This window comes from Carassius carassius, chromosome 28 (genome assembly GCF_963082965.1).
Source record: "Carassius carassius chromosome 28, fCarCar2.1, whole genome shotgun sequence".
Classification (NCBI taxonomy): domain Eukaryota; kingdom Metazoa; phylum Chordata; class Actinopteri; order Cypriniformes; family Cyprinidae; genus Carassius; species Carassius carassius.
Genome location: NC_081782.1, coordinates 25,008,963 through 25,027,986, shown reverse-complemented (window position 1 = coordinate 25,027,986; position 19,024 = coordinate 25,008,963). Strand labels below are relative to the sequence as shown.

The 19,024-nt window shown below is 44.4% G+C and overlaps 1 protein-coding gene across 3 annotated transcripts in view; it reads right to left on the bottom strand.

Moving 5' to 3' along the window:
* The window catches only part of LOC132108231 (cell adhesion molecule DSCAM-like), a 140,432-nt gene that overhangs the window by 56,853 nt on the left and 64,555 nt on the right, over window positions 1-19,024 (bottom strand). For all 3 annotated transcript variants that reach the window (XM_059514878.1, XM_059514876.1, XM_059514877.1), the window contains exons 4-6: window positions 3,144-3,290; window positions 2,598-2,876; window positions 1,207-1,482 (exon numbers count right to left, since the gene is read on the bottom strand). In XM_059514878.1, the coding sequence (XP_059370861.1) occupies window positions 1,207-1,482; window positions 2,598-2,876; window positions 3,144-3,290 (702 nt within the window). The remainder of the gene's footprint in view (window positions 1-1,206; window positions 1,483-2,597; window positions 2,877-3,143; window positions 3,291-19,024) is intronic.

The window sequence follows — 19,024 nt, the reverse complement described above, 5'->3', positions numbered from 1 at the left end:
TCAGCCGGTGTTTTAACATTTTTAAATGTTAAAATATCTGATGATAAAATGTCTGAATTAAAAACACACAGAAAGATTATGAATTATTATAAAAAAGATGATAAAACCACATCTTCACATTTACAGTAAATTACAGACAGTGAAAAAGCAACAACCCTAGCCAGACATTTCTTGCAAATCTTTCCAGCCGTTTTCCTATAGCATGGCATGTAACAAGATACAGCTGTGTTTTTAACTTACTGCTATTGAAATCTTGTCTTTTTTAACATCATTATAGATTATCAATATCCTCTTTATGCAGTTTTGCGGCAATAGGAGACAGTTGCCTCAGCAACCAAGCTGAAGCAACAAATCTTTTCAGCTGCAGGGCTGAGGAGCAGTAGTCCAGCAGAGGGTTATATTAAAACACATGCACAGTTACTGTTACACATATGTGCTACAATTTCCATTCCTGAGTCCAATGTTTGTGTAACATTCTATCCACTAATGTGCCTTTATCTGATTGAAATCCACCCTAGATGTAACCTTCATTATCTTTAATATCCTACTATCATGTGTGTGTGTGTGTGTTTTGGCAGCTGGTTGGATAAAAATAGCAGTAAATATATTTATAAATGTCAACAACTTCATTTGCATAACTGAGATTTGGAGGAGGGGCGTTGTTAATCCCATTTGCATTAAGTGTAAATTCAATTTTTATATATTTATTTAAAGGAATTGTTCACCCAAAAGAAAAAAGAAAAAAAAAGAAAATAATAATAATAAAATGATAGGGTTAGAATGATATGACGATAACAGCATTTAAATTTTGGGGTGAACTGTTCCTTTAAATGTAATAACAAATTTAATATGCAGTATAAAAGATAATATATTTAGGTGCAATAGATGCTAACACTTGCAAACAAAAGATATATGCTCCCCAAAATAATTTTCTGACCTGTGTTGTTTGACATGAAATGTTATGTCCTCACTTGGCTTATATTGTACCTTCTGTATAAATTAAATTAAATTAAATTAAATTAAATTGCTAGTAAGTTTTACAAATAATTACAAAGAAATTGCAATTACGTTGAATTAAATACAAAATTCTGAAATAGTATTTTCTTGCAAAACACTTAAAAACAGCAATCATTTACAGTGTACTTTTGGTGATTTAATACTAACAAATAACACACTTTCTTTTACTTCCTTCCAAGTTGGACTTACCTTCCAAGACGACCTGAACTAGATCTTGGGTGGACATCTTGCCATTTCGAGCAAAGCACTGATATGCTCCTCCATCGCTCTTGGCCATTCCTTCCATCACCAGGTTCTCGTTGTTGATGCCCGTTATACGTACATTTATACCCTGATAGATCTTCTCACCATTCCTGTACCAGGTGATTTCATACTCATCAGAGCCAGTCACACTGCAGAACAGCGACACTTGGCTACCCACACTGCCTCTCACCTTCCGTGGGCTCACCACTGCTTTCAGAGGCTCTGGGGGAGATGGAAACACACATACATAGACAACAATACACTATCATTCATAATAATTATGTATGAATTCAATGAAATTGACTATATCATCATTTATCCTCCACAATTTGTTGCTAGAAAACATCTTTGTTGACAAACACCATGGTAGTCAATTTGTTTTTGTTTTAAGCAATGGGGATACTTTACAGGTTAAATAAGTTAATTTCATAATTGGTTATTTTCCTGTTTATTATTTTGAAGCTGGTTTAAAACTATCTGTATTATGTAAAGTGCTATAATAAATAAATGTGACTTGTCTGACATATTAATAATCCAAACTTTGGATCAGGACTATTACCATTAAGTAAAACTGTAAACAAGAAAAAAGAAAAATTATATCAACAGAAACAAAATGTGACCCTGGACCAAAAAAGCATAAGTCATATCAAAATCATTAAGATATTAAGTAAAGATCATGTTCCATGAAGATAGTTTGTAAATTTCCTAATGTAAATAGTTTTTTATTAGTAATATGTATTGCTTAATTTGTACAAATTTCAAGACAATTTTCTGAATATATTGATTTGTTTTTCACCCTCAGATTTCTGATTTTCAGATTTTTTGTTGTATCTTAGCCAAATATTGTCCTATCCTAACAAACCATGTGTGTGTGTGTGTGTGTGTGTGTGTGTGTGTGTGTGTGTGTGTGTGTGTGTGTGTGTGTGTGTGTGTATGTGTGTTTGTGTGGCAAAAGCACATCAAAATTACAAAATCTAAAACAAATGAACTGAAAACAGAAAATACTAAACACTAAGCACCGCTTTGGACTGAACGCAGCAAGTAAAGACTTGTTAGCTAATAGTAGTCCATTCACACTTGTGTGCTGACTAATGATGCTCAACTCACATTTCTTGGCACACAGCAAACACAATTAAAATTTTAAATGCTTATAGGTCTCATTTACATTAATTGTTTTGAATGGCAAAACAATAGTGAAGAGATCTGCCAAGACTGACTGTGTCAAAGGGGACTTATCATGAAAAGTTTCAATACAAACCTCTGAAAAAGCTAGATTGTTCAGATGGTGTAATAGTGTGAATGCTATGATGGTTAAATACTGTCACAAGATATCTTACGTTTAACCACCAGCCGTCCGACCACTTTGGCATTCCCGAAGCTGTTCCACACCTCACACACATAACTGCCTGCATCACTGGGTCGTGTGGCCTCGATGAGAAGGCCCGACACACTCTGGTGGTACCGACTGTCTGATTCTAAGGGGCTGTTGTCCCTCAGCCAGCGATACCTGGGCGTAGGGTGACCGGACGCTTTACATGGGAGCTCCACCCGATGACCCACCATAACCTCCCTGCGTTCGAACCCATCCAGAATCACCGGAGCAGAGTCCACAGGTTCTAAGAGAGTGAGAGCACATGCAGTTTCTTTATCATCATTTGAATATCCGAATTTTGAATATTCCAATTAATGTGAACAGTTAGTAAAACCCTGTAGAAATACTGTAGAACAGTCTCTTTATTGCTTAATCATTTTGTTTGACTTTTTATATTTGACATTTAAATTTGAAATGCAAAATGTGTAAATAATTGTCATGTGAATTTTTGACCAAATCACGTAGCGCTGGCATTTTTTCTGTAGATCTATGAGACACAAAGGCCCCTCACCTGATAAAAGCAGTCGGGCACTGTTGCTCTGTCTGGTCTCCCCTGTGTATCGGTGCCGTGTGGTACAGCGATAAATATTCACCGCGTCCTCTGACTGCACATCCTGAATATACAAGGCCCCCATGGATGTAATAAGATATCTTGGTCCTGAAAAAAAGAACAAAATATTGTGGTTAGAATCGCTAACCCCAATTAACGGCATATAACACGCTGTACTATGTTATTTGACTTCATATTCCATCAAAACCAAATGTATGTAAAACCTTTATTGCATTTATAAGATAAGAGAATCCACACGTGATGTCTCTTTGAAGCCAGCGCTGGCAGACCTGAGGGAGCGGAGTATTGAACTATTGGACGTGACTGTTTTGCAACTGAGCCAATTGCTCAGTCAGTCGCCCAGAGCTTGAAACAGAAAATGCTTTCAACAACTGCAGCCATTCTTACAGTTCACACCTATACCGCCGGAGAAACGTTACAATTAGGATTGTTAGTTCTTTTCATTTATTTTCAGGATTATATTGCATACACTAAAAGGACTGCATAAATGGACACAAATTACTGTGATGCTGATGCGTACAAGATGAGAAATGGATCTTGTGGTGCACAGGGGTTGAAAAGAGACAGACAGAAAAGTAGAAATAGAGAGTCTGCAGCTATAGCAAGCATTGACCTAGTTAGAAATGAGAGTCCAGGATCTGATACCCTAGAGGGGGTTATAGCTCCTAGTATACATGCAGTCGTCTGAGACCTGCTACCAGCAGTGCAAATGGAAAACTGGGAAGACACATCTGTGCACTGTTGTTTTGAAAAGGTTAAAATTGGAAGGGGGGAGAATTCAAGCACAATTCTTACATTGTGGAATATGAGGATCACATAATTTCACAGCTATTTCATAGCGTGTTTTGTAAATGGGCCCTTTTTCAGGAAGCAATGATTATGATACGTAGCTATATTTCCATCCAAAGATTCGAATAAAACTTATGCGCAAAACTGGAATATCGCATAAAACATATGCGAATAAAGCCAACGAGTCAAAGAGAACCATAGCACTTCCTGGTCAACTGTGGCACTAAATATCACTAAGAATATAGGAGAAGCCACTAAATATAATAATTTTCACATAAGATATATATTATTTGCACCTTTGGAAACGCAGTTGAGTAAGACAATAATAGAGAAATACTTTAAATTAATGGAAGAATTAATTTGGTAAATGTGTTTGCATCATAGTTTATGTGCATTTTTTCTTATCAGATAAAAAGTTTATCCTACTCAAATGTGCACATCAGGTTTTTTATGCGCATTTTTTAAATGTACGTATGTCCATCTCAGCATTTCCATCTAGCATTTTTATGCGATATACCAAAATGCACATAAAAATAGGTGGATGGAAACGCATCTTGTGAGAGCTTTCAAATTTTAGGAGAAACATTTTGATCTGAATAGAATAGAATAGAATAGAATAGAACATTTGACTGGTAGAATTCTGGTAGAATTTCCAAAACCGCACATTCACACAAGCACACATTTTTTTGACACCACCACACACTGTTTGGATATATTAATATTAAAGGTGCCATAGAATGCAAAAATTACTTTTATATGGTGTTTGAACACAGTTGTGTTGCCCCAGTGTGTAAAAACAACCAGCCTATAATGGTAAAAATCCACTCACTCATAGGTTTATAATTCCAAAAAATCAGAAACAGTCTCTCCACACTAGCAGTTCCATGTTTCTCACTTTTATGATGACATAGTCTGTGAAAGTCCCGCCCATTTGTGACACTCTCTGCCCTATTAGCATATACACAGCCCTGAGTGAGAAGCTGCGGATGCACCAACGAACATAGGAGTCTCCAATATAGCCACACTACTGGTATGCTTGTAAGATCCTTTATTTAATATAATCTTCATTTATTTATTTTTTCTTTTCATTTCAGAAATTAATGCATTTTGTGTACAATTATTAGGCCACACAATTTGCCAAACAAAATAACCTAAATATAAATTCATGATCATCTCAGTTGACCATCTAACGACATATTAAACTCCAATGTCACCTGCCGATGCTCCACGTGGGTGACAGAAGGCTGGAAAACATGTTCCCGGCTAATCAATGTTAAATCCAGGACCAGACTGCCTGTTCCTCAGGGGATGAGAGCACTAATCAGGGATGATTAAGGTCAGAGTTCCTGGTTAACCTGGACTTGGATTTCTCAACCCACTCATCACACCCTCCTGCCACATGGCCGACGCAAGACCATACTGAGACATGGAGTTTGAATACAAGTTCCAGGACATCATTTAAGGACTAAATGGGTAAATATCACAAAGCTTATCAAGAACATGTCCATCTTTCATTTTGCAAAATCAACAGCAAGAAATAAATTATATTTCGCATCAAGAAAACGTTGAAATAGACAGTGTTTATGCAGTTAAACACGTATTTATATTATCCATCTTTTTCTCTTCACTCTTTTTCCAGCACCCTTCTCTGATTGTTAACATGATTACTTAATTTGCAGTGCAGTCCCAGTACTGCACCACGACACAACACATGAACCTTTTCCACTTCACAACCATCTCCAAAATTGTTGAAAATTACATTGAAAGATACCCAAGATGTTTTGGTTGGTTGAATGAACTTAATCCTCATGAAGTTGAAAAGACTGAATTTTGGTCCTTCAGTATCAACCATCACATCTGTCAGCAATGCATCTGTTTCATGACTCTGCTGTTTGGGTTGTGTTTATGGTCTTGTGTCATTCAAGCAAACAGACAGTCTCTCATATATCCACCATAAATTATTGAATTTGGTTGCAAACCATGCAAAAAAAAATGACCGGCAGCCACATAAATGATTCATCTATATTTCAAAAGGATAAATACATTGTGCATGATGTGCCATATGAAATAATCATGCATCTGGAGTGAAGCTGATACTGCATTCTCTGTGCATGGTTTACTGTGGATGCTGTGTTAGTCAACATGAAAATAAATTTGCTTTCTTAATTTAATGCAAAAGGTTCTCCTTGATAGTTCTGCAACAATATCAGAATCCCCCCCCCCCCCCCAAACACACACAAAATATGACAATTAATTAAATACTCATAGCAGTGCGGATCTAGACCCATGCAAGTCATTGCCAGAAGAACTTGTGCTCCCACAATGCAACTGTTCCAACTCAGCAGGGTGCCTGGGTTGAGAAAACAGTGTACGTCTCTTTCAAAGACTGACAATATGAATTCAGAGGCCTGTTTTCTCAGGACTAACAACAGGAGATTTCCGTTGCATGCTGGGAGAGTAGAAAGAAAGCGGGAGCATTGAAATTAATTTCAAATCCAGTGGATTACTACACACTTCTGTGGGCTAGTACTTTAAAAGCACACATGCCTAACAAGCCACTAAAAGCACTAAGTTTGAACATAAAGGTAATAATTAATTGTAATTTATCCTTAAGAATAGAGATATCCCAAAATCCTGGTCGTAAAACAGTACACAGTACAGACAGGAGCAGGTATTAACTTATTTATAGCAATTCGAAAAACGACGTATTCGGTAGCACAGCTCTCATGATAGTTTCATTGATATTAATAGCGGAAATGTGCAAGCTGAAGAGGAGAGCAAGAGCAATCATGACCCAAATACATTGCTTGCTCAACTAGAGCAATTAACACATTTATATCAAATGAGTTCAATTAGTGAACCAGGTCCTCTCGAATGCATTAATAGACAGGAGGATATTCTGCTGTTCTAAGCATTGGCATTTAGCGCAAGATAGCATATGCTAAAAGAAAACCTGGTATCTGCTATACCCCACAAATAACCAGTGCTGACCAGATTCTTGCATTTATGCAACATTTATACATTTTTTGAGACAATATCATGTTTCTTTAATTAAATTAACTGAGGCCAACTGAATCCAAATTCTTTAAAAAAAAAAAAAACGGCTTCACAGTGTAATTATTATTATTATTATTATTTTTTCTGGTTCTGACGTTGAATCTTAAGAAATAAAAATAAAAAAAATTCCAGGACTGTTTTGTTATTCATCAGTTTGTAAAGATGTGGAAATGCTGTTTTTAAATTGTAAGTCATGATATAATTTAGGTGAAGAAATTATAAAAACTGGTAGGTTATGACTTTAATGTATGCCAAAGAACAGTAGATCTGTATACATCATTTGTACTCCAGAAAATGTTTGGATTGGTCAATAAATGCTTGTGTTTTCAGATGACACAACATATTTGAAGAGTTTGAGAATATTGACATGTCAGGAGATAACATACATGAGGACTAATCAGACCTCCCGTAAGACTTGATATCATATGCACAGGCCCCGGATTTTAATAGGGTCTGTTCTCAACGATTACACTCATACAATTCGATCAGAACCAGATAAGTATCAGCATCTGAGACCAATCTCTGGACGGGAAATTAACACTGATGTAATAAGTTCCATTCGTCATTATTAGAGAGACACACTGACAGCTAATGTCATCATAAACCCCTTAAAGCTCACAAGCACACATCAAAATGAGTCGCTAAAAGAGCATGTGTGGCTCTTTGTCCTATCCCAACACCATATGCAGAAATAACTAAATGTAAACACTGTGGCTCCACTGCACAAGCTTCCTGATCTAGGGTGTCTTTCCCAAAAATATCATTAGCCAGCTATGTTACACAGTGTCTATTTACATGTACACTGAGAGCAAATAGTCCATCTTGTTGGCAGAAGTTATTAACACTAACTCTGCCCACCAAAGTTTGATTGGGTTAGTCAACACTATAAAATACGATTATCTTACAATCGCTCCAGTGGTGTAGCTTTTGGATATTGGTGTGCACTTTTCCACCAGTTTTATTGCCAATCCTCGACTCATCCCGAGATCTCCAGAACATCCGAGGCTACGCACTCTATGGTTTTTTACAAACATGGAGCTTACATCCCGACCCCCCTCCCCCATCTGGGACAGTCTGATCACCTTTCTTTGTTTCTCCCCCCTAAGTATTCACCCCTCATTAACCATGTAAAACCATCAGTGAGGACCATCAAATTGTGGCCAACTGGAGCAGACTCTTTACTTCAGGACATATTTCAATACACAGACTTGAGTATGTTTGCTTTTCAGGCTGCCTGTGGCTCTCACACGGACATTGATATCTATATAACTATACCTCCTCTGTACTGGATTATAGCAACACCACCATTGACAGTGTTACAACATATCACAATGTACCCTAATCAGAAGCCATGGATGAACAAGGAGGTGCAACTTCTGCTGAAAGCCCACAATACTGCCTTCAGATTAGATGACACTCAAGCCTACAGCAAATCCAGGGCTAATCTGAGGAGGGGCATCAAAAAGGCCAAGTTCTGCTACAAGCTAAAGGTAGAGGAACACTTTTCCAACTCGGACCCCTGACGCATGTGGCAGGGCATCAACGCACGCAAGGCTGCTGGCCTGGATGGCATTCTTGTACGTGTGCTTAGGGCATGTGCAGATCAGCTTGCAGGGGTCTTCAAAGACTTTTTCAACCTGTCTCTCACCCGAGCATCTATGCCAACATGCTTTAAGTCCACATCTATTGTGCCAGTGCCGAAACACTCCTCCCCAATGTGCATGAATGACTACCGCCCCGTGGCACTCACACCTATTGTTGTGAAGTACTTTGAGCAACCGGTTCTAGCAGACTTCAAGAACTGCCTCCCACCCACACTGGACCCACACCAATTTGCCTACCGTAACAATAGGAGCACAGAGGATGCAGTATGCACAGTGCTGCACTTGGTAGTCACACACCTTGACAATAACAACACATATGGACAGATATTGTTTGTTGACTTCAGCTCAGCATTTAACACTGACATTCCCTCCAAGCTGACCACAAAACTTAGAGACCTGGACATTAACACCTCCCTCTGCAACTGGATTATGGAGTTTCTGACCAACAGACCTCAGCATGTTAGGTCAGACCAAACCTGCTCCACCACCATCACATTCAACACTGGTGTACCACAGGGCTGTGTGCTGAGCACATTCCTCTACTCCCTCTACACCCACGACTGAAAGCCTGTGCATGGATCCATCTACATCATCAAGTTTGCAGATGACACCACGTTGATTGGCCTCATCAGAGACAACGATGAGACTGCCTACAGGGAGGAGGTTCAGTACCTGGCCGCATGGTGTGCTGACAACAACCTACTCCTTAATACCAGTAAGACAAAGGAGCTCATTGTGGACTTCAGGAAGTAGAAAGGAAGAACGCATGACCCCATCCACAGTAATGGGATGGTTGTTGAAACTGTCTCCAGCTTCCTGGGAGTTCCTGGGAACCACCATCTCAGAGGACCTGTCTTGGACCACAAACACCTCCAGCCTGGTAAAGAAGCTCACCAGCACCTCTTCAGCTGTATCACAGTCTGGTATGAGAACTGCTCAGTTGCTGACCAGAAGGCACTGCAGAGGGTGGTAAAAAAAATGCCCAAAGCATCAGGTACAACACATCCTGCTACTGAGGAATCCAGAGAAAATGCTGTCTACAGTGAGCTTGCAGCATTCTTAAGAACTCCTCTCACCATGACCATAGACTGTTTAACCTTCTGCCCTCTGGGAGGCGTTCAGGAGTCTCCGTACAAGGACCAGCAGAGTCAGGAACAGCCTTTTCCCTACAGGTGTCTCCTTACTGAATTCTGCACCCCCCCCCCCCCCCACACACACTCTCCTCACCCCTCCTCAACATAACATCTGGTTTACAAAAAAAAAAAAAATACTGAATACTGAATGATCCATTTGCACACTGGAATATTTTTCTATGCACATTTTTTATGTCCATTGCACTAGTGTAAATTATGTTCATATGTTTATAGTTTCTGCTTATAGATATAAGATATAGTATTTGAATAGTATGTTCATAGTACACCTATCTGTATATCATGCTAATAGTATTTAAAAATCTGTAAATTATGTCCATAGTACTGTCTTATCTGTATATTTATTGTACATTTGTACCATATTGTAAACAATGTATCTCCTGTTCTTACTGCTTATTGCACTTCTGATTAGATGCTAACTGCATTTCGTTGCCTTGTACTTCACATGTGCAATCACAATAAAATTGAATCTAATCTAGAATCTAGAATCTTGAATCTAATCTAATCTGATCTAAATATCAGAAAATCCTACTATTTTAGAAAAGTTTAAATAGAATCTATAGCTATTTGCAAATATCCTCTGGCACTATATTAACAAGTAGCGTTTTCTGAAATTAAAGATTAGTTGCAAACTTGCATCAAACTGTGATGCATGTAAAGTACATGACAAATACATACTGGTTGTTATCATGATTAAAAAAATTAATGTCTTTCTATTTCTAATATTCTGACATTATTTGTGATCTTGAATTGGTAGTAGAAGCTTTTATTCCACCACCTGCACGTGAAGTCATTAACTATGGTTCTATATTTTTGAATCTTTGTTGAAATTGTTGCAAGAAACTTTCCATTCTCTTGCAAATCACTTGTGATTTCATGAAAAAAAAAAAAACAATCACTGAAATATAGTTTGTAATCCCACCTTGTACTATTTGCCGCATCACATAATTTTGCAAGTAAATGCAACATTTCTTGGGGGAACACAAAAGTTCTAAAAGCATTGAAATTAAATTTTCACCCCCTTTGCATTTTTCCACATCTGTAGTCATAACAGTCATAACTAGCTTGTTAATTTGTCCAAAGATGCATCATGCTACAGTGGTTAAGATGTGAGTGATGACATTGTACAGGAATTACACCCCAGTCCAACACAGCGACAATGGCTTGATTGTTAGGGTGGGACTGTTTATTCAACCAATGAATGGCAGATCTGGAGTATTTTCGACACCTGTTTGAAAACAGTCATTAAATTTGCACTTTCCGTTTGTTTGCTGCAAATAGTCCAAAAACTACCCACTTCACCCTTACATTTACATTTACATAATTTAGCAGACGCTTTTATCCAAAGCGACTTACAAATGAGAACAATAGAAGCAATCAGACCAACATGAGAACAACAACAGTATACTAGTGCCGTGACAAGTATCAGTTAGTCTAGCACAGAACACGTAGCCAGTTTTTTTTCCCAAGAATATGATAGACAAGAAAAAGAAAAGGTAAGTACTAGTATTAGTTGGTTAAGTGCTGGCGAAAAAGATGAGTCTTTAGATATTTTTTGAAAATGAAATGAAATTGAAATGAAAAAGCTGTTCGAATTGAGATCGGGAGGTCATTCCACCAGCTGGGGAAAAGGTCAGTGAGAGTGATTTTGAACCTCTTTGGGATGGGACCACAAGGCGTCGTTTACTTGCAGGACGCAAACTTCTGGAGGTCACATTAGATTGAACTAGTGAGTTTAGTTATGTTGGTGCCATGCCAGTGGTCATCTTGTAGGCAAGCAACAGTACCTTGAATTTGATGTGAGCGGCTACTGGTAGCCAGTGTAACCTGATGAAGAGAGGAGTAATGTGAGTTTTTTTTTTGACTCATTGAAGAAAACTCTCGCTGCTACACTCTGGATCAGTTGCAGAGGCTTGATAGAACATGCAGGAAGGCCCTCCAGGAGAGCATTACAATAGTCCAGTTCGGCGAGAACAAGAGCTTGGACAAAAAGATGGGTGGCTTGCTCTGACAGGAAGGGTCTAATCTTCCTAATGTTGTATAAGGCAAATCTGCAGGACCGGGTCGTTGTAGCAATATGGTCTGTGAAGCTTAACTGATGATCCATCACAACTTCTAGGTTTCTGGCTGTCCTGGAAGGAGTTATAGTTCTGATGAAACGATGGATTAGCTGGAACCACCAGCAGTTCTGTCTTAGTAAGGTTGAGCTGAAGGTGATGATCCTTCATCCAGCTAGAAATGTCACTCAGACAGGCTGCAATGCAGGCAACTACTGGTTGGAATGAGAAGTAGAGTTGAGTGAATGACAGATCCTAATGATGTCATGTAGATGGAGAAGAGAAGTGGTCCAAGTACTGAGCCTTGAGGAACCCCAGTAGTACGTTGTTGTGACTTAGAAACTTCACCCCTCCAAGACACCCTGAAGGATCTATCTGAGAGGTAGGACTTAAACCATAGGAGTGCAGTTCCAGAGATGCCCATCTTTCTGAGGGTGGACAGCAGAATCTGTTGATTAACAGTGCCAAAAGCAGCAGACAGATCCAGCAAGATGAGTACTGAGGATTTTGAAGCTGCTCTTGCCAGTCGCAGGGCTTCAGTAACCGAGAGCAGGGCAGTCTCAGTTGAGTGGCCGCTTCTGAAGGAGGTTGTTTTGTACAAGAAACACAGAGAGCTGGTTGAACACAACTCACTAAAGTGTCTTTGCAATGAATGGAAGAAAGGATACCGGTCTGTAGTTTTCTAGAAGTGCTGGATTGAGAGCTGGTTTCTTAAGAAGTGGGCTTACCCGAGCCTGCTTAAATGCTGAGGGAAATGTTCCAGAGAGAAGAGAGGAGTTGATAATGTTAGTAAGTGAAGAAAAGAAAAGGCATCATAGCAGGAACAAGCAGAGGCGAACTGAGGGTATGGGTTGGTGTATGTCGAGAGAAAGACACACATGGCTTCATTATACTGGAGCTTGTTAAACACTACAGTACCTGCAGCCTGAGGGCATGTCCATCTCCCTGGCCAGCTTTCTGTCTGACAAGAACTTGGCTATTTCCAGATCTGATGTAAACCCGCTACTTGACTGATGCGATCACTTGCCCAAGAGCTTTATCTCCCTCTTATAACTTACCACTCAGACCCCTCTTCCTTCAATGTGAACACTAACAAAAAAAAAAGGTTTGTTGTAAGGTTGGCCAGCTACATAGGAGGTATGCATCATCTGGAAAGTTCTCTTACGAGAGCTCTCTCGTACTGCGTCTTAGCTAAGACGCTACGGGAAAAGTCTCTTTTCATGAAATACTGAAGCAAAAAATTATCCTTAATTTTGTATTTTTGTAAAGCGCCTTTGCAGCAGTACACAGCCATAGGCGAGACGGCTCGTTCGCTCATTGGCTTGTTCTGCGGCAACTGCACAGCCTATCGAGCGCGGGGTGATGCAACATCAGACCAATAACCTTCTTGCCACTTCCCGCCGAAACAGGTGTGGCCCAACCTATAAAAGGAGCTCGAAAAGGCTGTCTCACCTGATTTTTCATCTCTTCAGCGAAGCTCACGCATCGCTGGATCACGGAGGAAGCAAGCGCCGTCTGAGAAAGCATATCAGCAGGACGAGCCATTCTGAAGCTGCTGGCATCGCCGCCTTCCACTGCCGTTCCTGCTGCGCTATCCGGCGCCTATATCCTTTCAATTCTGTTATATCCAGCTGTTCTTATGTGTGTGTGTTCGCTCTGCGTCTTTTTTAAGATGCCTTCCTGCGGCTCGTCAGAGCCCCACTCAGCGAGGGAGAGCGGTACGTCATCTGTGTCTCCTGCCTGGGTGAAGATCATGCAGCGCTCGAGCTCGCTGACGGCGGATGCCCCCACTGCGAGCTGTTGCCATGGTGACTCTGAGGACTCGCCTGGCCTTTTTCTCTGAGCCTGCATTCTCCGCTGCGCTGAGGCGCCGTAAAAGCATCGCTTCCAGCGGATTCTGGAACCGTCTTCAGCTCAACCGAGCTCGCCGGTTCGCCCTGCTTCACCGGCCCCCCCTGCATCGCTTCCCGGTGGGCAGCGCCCGCTGTTTGCCGGCGCGTCGTCCGAGGAAGTCGATCTCAGGGCCGCGTCGGGGGAAGAGGACACGCGCTCTCTGCTAGCTTCGGGCAGTGAGGGCTGGGCGAGCTCCGAGGATCTCGCGCCTTCTGCTCAGAAGCCCAGCAGACGAGCTGACATCGAGAAGGAGCCGGGGCGAATGCTCGCGTTGGCCGCGACGAGTCTCGACCGCGAGTGGTCTGCACCAGCGCCCCCCCTCTCGTTCCCGGCTGGATGGTATTTCCCTTTCGGATGAGCTTACTTCTCAAAGCCCGCCTCATTTCTTCCTGAGCTTCACGAAGAGGTGGCGAAGGCTTGGAACGCTCCATATTCAGCGCGAACTCGTTCGTCTGTCTCACTAGCATTCTCCACACTGATGATGTTAAAAACAGGAACTACCAGTCACTTCCGCCGGTGGAACAGGCGATAGCGACGCACCTTTGTCCGCCCTCTGCTGGACGGCGGCAAAAGCGGTGTTGCCATCTAAAGCCTGCTGTGTGACGCTGCGGCTGCACTACTCGCGATGGCTGCTTCATCGAAGCGCAGATGTACGAGTTCCGCTGTGGCCGAGCTCTCACCCAAGCGCGCCGCTGTTTCAGTTCCAGGAATTGTGACTGTATCAGCGTTTTCTGCAACGCGCAAGCCTGCACAGTTGCCCGCTTGCCTGCACACAAAAGCCGTTATCACAACAGCTTCAGCAACGCAGCTTGAGACCCCCGTTCTCGCTCTACCGGCTGTCGCCCCGCGCCACGGGGACCGCGGCAGAGGATTACGGTGAGGCCGGGAGCCCCGAAACCATCCTAGGAAAGCCATCTATGCATGCTGCATGACGCTGCGTCGGCACTACAGACGATGGCTGCTTCATCGAAGCGCCGGTGTACGAGTTCCGCTGTGGCCGGGCTCTCACCTAAGCGCGCCGCTGTTTCAGTTCCAGAGATTGTGACTGTTTCAGCGTCTTTTGCAATGCGCAAGCCTGTACAGTTGCCCGCTTGCCTGCACACAAAAACTGTTATCACGGCTACCCAGATATTTCCCGAAAAAGGTGTAATTTCTGGTGTCCCGGCCACGGCCGATGGTGCTATAAATATAGTGACGATGCCCACTGCTCAGTGCCCATCTCCACATATAAGCACAGCCCTTCACATGGGGCTCGCGCCCATAAAAGCGACTCAAGTCGATCACGCGCACTACATAGTAGACGTGCCCACTCCTCAGTGCCCACAATCACTATGTCACACGTGTCATGTGGTTTCTGTAAAAACGAAACCCGTGCACGTTCGTCCTGCCACGGCCGATGGTGCTATAAATGTAGTGACGATGCCCACTCCTCAGTGCCCATCTCCACATGTAAGCACAGCTCTGCACACAGGGCCTGCGCCCATAAAAGCGACTCAAGTCGATCGCGCACACTGCATAGTAAGCGTGCCCACCCCTCAGTGCCCACAATTACTATGTCACACGCGTCATGTGGTTTCTGTAAAAACCCGTGCACGCTCGTCCGGCCACGGCCGATGGTGCTATAAATGCAGTGACGATGCCCACTCCTCAGTGCCCATCTCCACATGTAAGCACAGCCCTGCACACAGGGCTCGCGCACATAAGATCGACACAGATCGGTCGAGCGCACCGCATAGTAAACGTGCCCACTCCCCAGTGCCCACATACACTATGTCACATACGGCGCGTGGCTTCTGTAAAAACGAGGCCCGTGCATGTACGCTCTGCACAGGCAGACAGCGAGTTGAAAGTGGTAAATGTGCACATATGCAGCCCACAGTCACTCGCAGACATATCGAGTCCCACGGGACCTGCTCAGCCTTCCCCCAGTCGGTTAACGCCGGGATGGGATCGAGGAGGAGCGATCTGCCCGCTGTGATCAGCGCGCTCCCCGCCTCAAATGCGCAGCACACCCGAGCGCCGCCGTTGCCCAGTCAACAGAGCGCGCTTCGCATCCAGCCCTTAGCCATTCATGCAAATGCATGGTCAGCGCTTCCAGGGGTTTCGGATTGGGTGCTAGGCATTATAAAGAGAGGCTACTCGCTACAGTTTTTTTCGACGCCCTCCACGCTTTTCAGCGCGCGTCGAAACTACGGTCAAAACAGAAGTAGCACACGTACTTCGGGCCGAAATATCAAAACTGTTGAGCAAAGGGGCTGTAGAGCCTGTGTCTCAAGCTCAAAGCGAGGGGGGGCTGTACAGCAGATACTTTCTGGTGCCCAAGAGAGACGGCGGTCTAAGGCCCATACCGGATCTAAGACAGCTGAACAAGGCATTGATGAAACGCAGTTTCAAAATGCTTACGACCAGGAAACTCCTCGCGCAGATTCGCAGAGGGGACTGGTTCATGTCAATAGATCTGAGGGACGCGTATTTTCAAATACAGATAGCGTCAAACCACAGGCGATATTTGAGATTCGCCTTCGAGGGCCAGGCATACCAGTTTACAGTCCTCTGTGGCTCCTCGTACGTTTACGAGGTGCATGGATGCAGCGCTCGCTCCTCTCAGACTCAGAGGCATGCGAGTGCTGGATTATTTGGACGACTGACTGGTTCTGGCCCGATCACGAGCGGAGCTCGTGGACCACAGGCCGTTTTACTCGATCACCTCGAGAAGCTCGGCCTCAGTGTCAATTGGGCGAAGAGTTCGCTGAACCCCAGTCAGACAATTCTGTTTCTGGGTATAGTTCTGAACTCGTGTTGCATGACGGCGTGGCTGTCACCACAGCGCGTGATGGGCATTCAGCGCGCAGTGAGTTCTTTCCGCTGCGGCGCGACCGTGTCGCTCAAACACTGTCAGAAGATGCTGGGCCTCATGGCCTCAGCATCTCCGGCTCTGCAGCTGGACCTGCTCCGCATGTGGCTTCTGCAGTTCTGGCTGAAGACGCGGGTGCCACGCAGAGCGTGGGCGTCTGACCGGCTGCATCTCAAGGTCAATCAGAGCTGTGTCACTGCTCTGGCACCTTGGACAGCGAACGGCTGGTACCGATCAGGTTTAAGCCTGGGGACTTCCCCGAATGTGAAGATGGTGTCGACGGACGCCTCCACTTCGGGATGGGGAGCGCTGCTCGAGGGCAGACCGTCCTTTGGCCTATGGTCAGAACGGGAAAAGCTCCATCATATCAACTGTCTGGAAATGCTGGCAGTGGAGAACGCGCTGATGCGCTTTTGTCCCCAAATCAAGGATCACCACGTCTTAGTCCGTTCGGGCAACATGTCTGTGGTGTCCTACATAAATCGCCAGGGCGGTCTCGGGTCCTGAAACCTGTACAGGCTAGCGGAACGCCTCCTGGTTTGGGCTCAGCGCGACGTGCGTTCGCTGAGGGCAGTGCATGTGCCTGGGCTACAGAATCTGGGTCCAGACAGGCTGTCCAGAGGCAATGTTCCTGCGGGCGAATGGTCTCTACACCCGCAAACAGTCCGGCTGTTGTGGGAGAGATTTGGCAGGGCGGAGGTGGACCTCTTCTCGTCCCACGAAAACGCTCACTGCCCTGCGTTCTTTTCCAAGAACGAAAGCGCGCTGTCACGGGAATGGCCGTGCTGCCCGCTTTATGCTTTCCCTCCCGTCTTCCTCCTTCCGCAGGTGATAGAACGGGTGAGAGAAACGAGATGTTCAATACTGCTTGTAGCACCTCTTTGGAAGAACCAACCATAGTTCCCAGATTTGATGCAGTTAGCAGATGTCGCCCCGTGGCCAGTACCGTTGAGGAGGGACCTCTTCTCGCAGGCCAGGGGCTCGATTTGGCACACTCAACCGGAGTTGTGGTCCCTCCATGTGTGGGCGCTCAACGGTTACCCGCTGATCTCGCAGTGGGAGTGCTGAATACCATCACTCAGGCTAGAGCTCCGTCGACACGACGTCTGTAAGCCTCGAAGTGGTCGGTGTTCTCCAGCTGGTGCACAGCTCGAGGATATTCACCCCTTAGTTGTGAGGTGACGGAGGTTCTCTCCTTCCTACAGGAGCTGTTGGATAAGGGCAGAGCCCCATCCACGCTCAAAGTTTATGTGGCGGCCATCGCAGCGTTTTCTGAAACAGCGCTCGGTCAGTCAATAGGAAGGAATGATTTGGTCATCCGGTTCCTCAGAGGAGCTAGGAGGCTGAATCCTCCCAGACCTCCGTCAGTCCCTATGTGGGACCTCGCGGCGGTTTTGGAGGCCATGAAGGGTTCCCCTTTTGAGCCTATCCAATCGGTTAGCCTTCAGCATCTGTCGTTCAAGACAGTATTCTTGTTGGCTCTCGCTTCGGTGAAGCGTGTGGGTGATTTGCACGCGCTCTCGGTGAGCCAGTCGTGCTTGGAGTTTGGGCCTAATGTCTCAAGGGTCATACTCAAACCTAGGCACGGTTATGTGCCGAAATCCCTCAACACGCCGTTTCGGGCTCAGGTTATTGCCCTGTCTGCCCTGCCGGTGTCAGGAGAGGATAGAGACTCGAGTCTTCTTTGCCCTGTCAGGGTTTTAAGAGCTTATGTGTCTCGCTCTGCTGTCTTTCGGCAGATGGAGCAGCTGTTTGTCTCGTTCGGTGGATGTTCCAAGGGAATGGCTGTTTCGAGACAGACTCTATCCAGATGGATAGTTGACGGCATAGCGTTAGCTTACACTTCCAGGGGCCTTCAGTGCCCGTTGGGCGTCAGAGCACACTCCACAAGAGGCGTCGCCTCGTCGTGGGCGTGGTCTACTGGGATCTCCTTGCAGGATATATGTATGGCGGCGGGTTGGGCCTCGCCGTCTACATTTATCAGGTTCTATAACCTGGAGGTTCCCGCCTTGCAAGCAAGGCTGCTGTCGGTATAGTCGAATCAGGGCCCTGAGGTGAATTCTGAGTTCATGAGCGCAATGCCCTGCCGACTGTTATATGGGCAGTATTGCGTAAGACCCGCATTGCCACATTGGCCAGGCTTTGCCTCGGCTGTGTGATGTCATATTGCCGCATCTACGGATGCTGCTAGATATGGGATGGAGGGCTTTCCCCCTTTTCTGTCCTGGACTCTCTGTGAGTCCCTCAGGTGACTGTGCACTGTAAATCCTGGGCGTTGCTTCAGGTTTATTGGTGTGGGATCCCTGCGCGCACGGCGTTTTGCATTGGGTTCCCGTAGCGTCTTAGCTAAGACGCAGTACGAGAGAGCTCTCGTAAGAGAACGTACTCGGTTACTAAACGTAACCTCGGTTCTCTC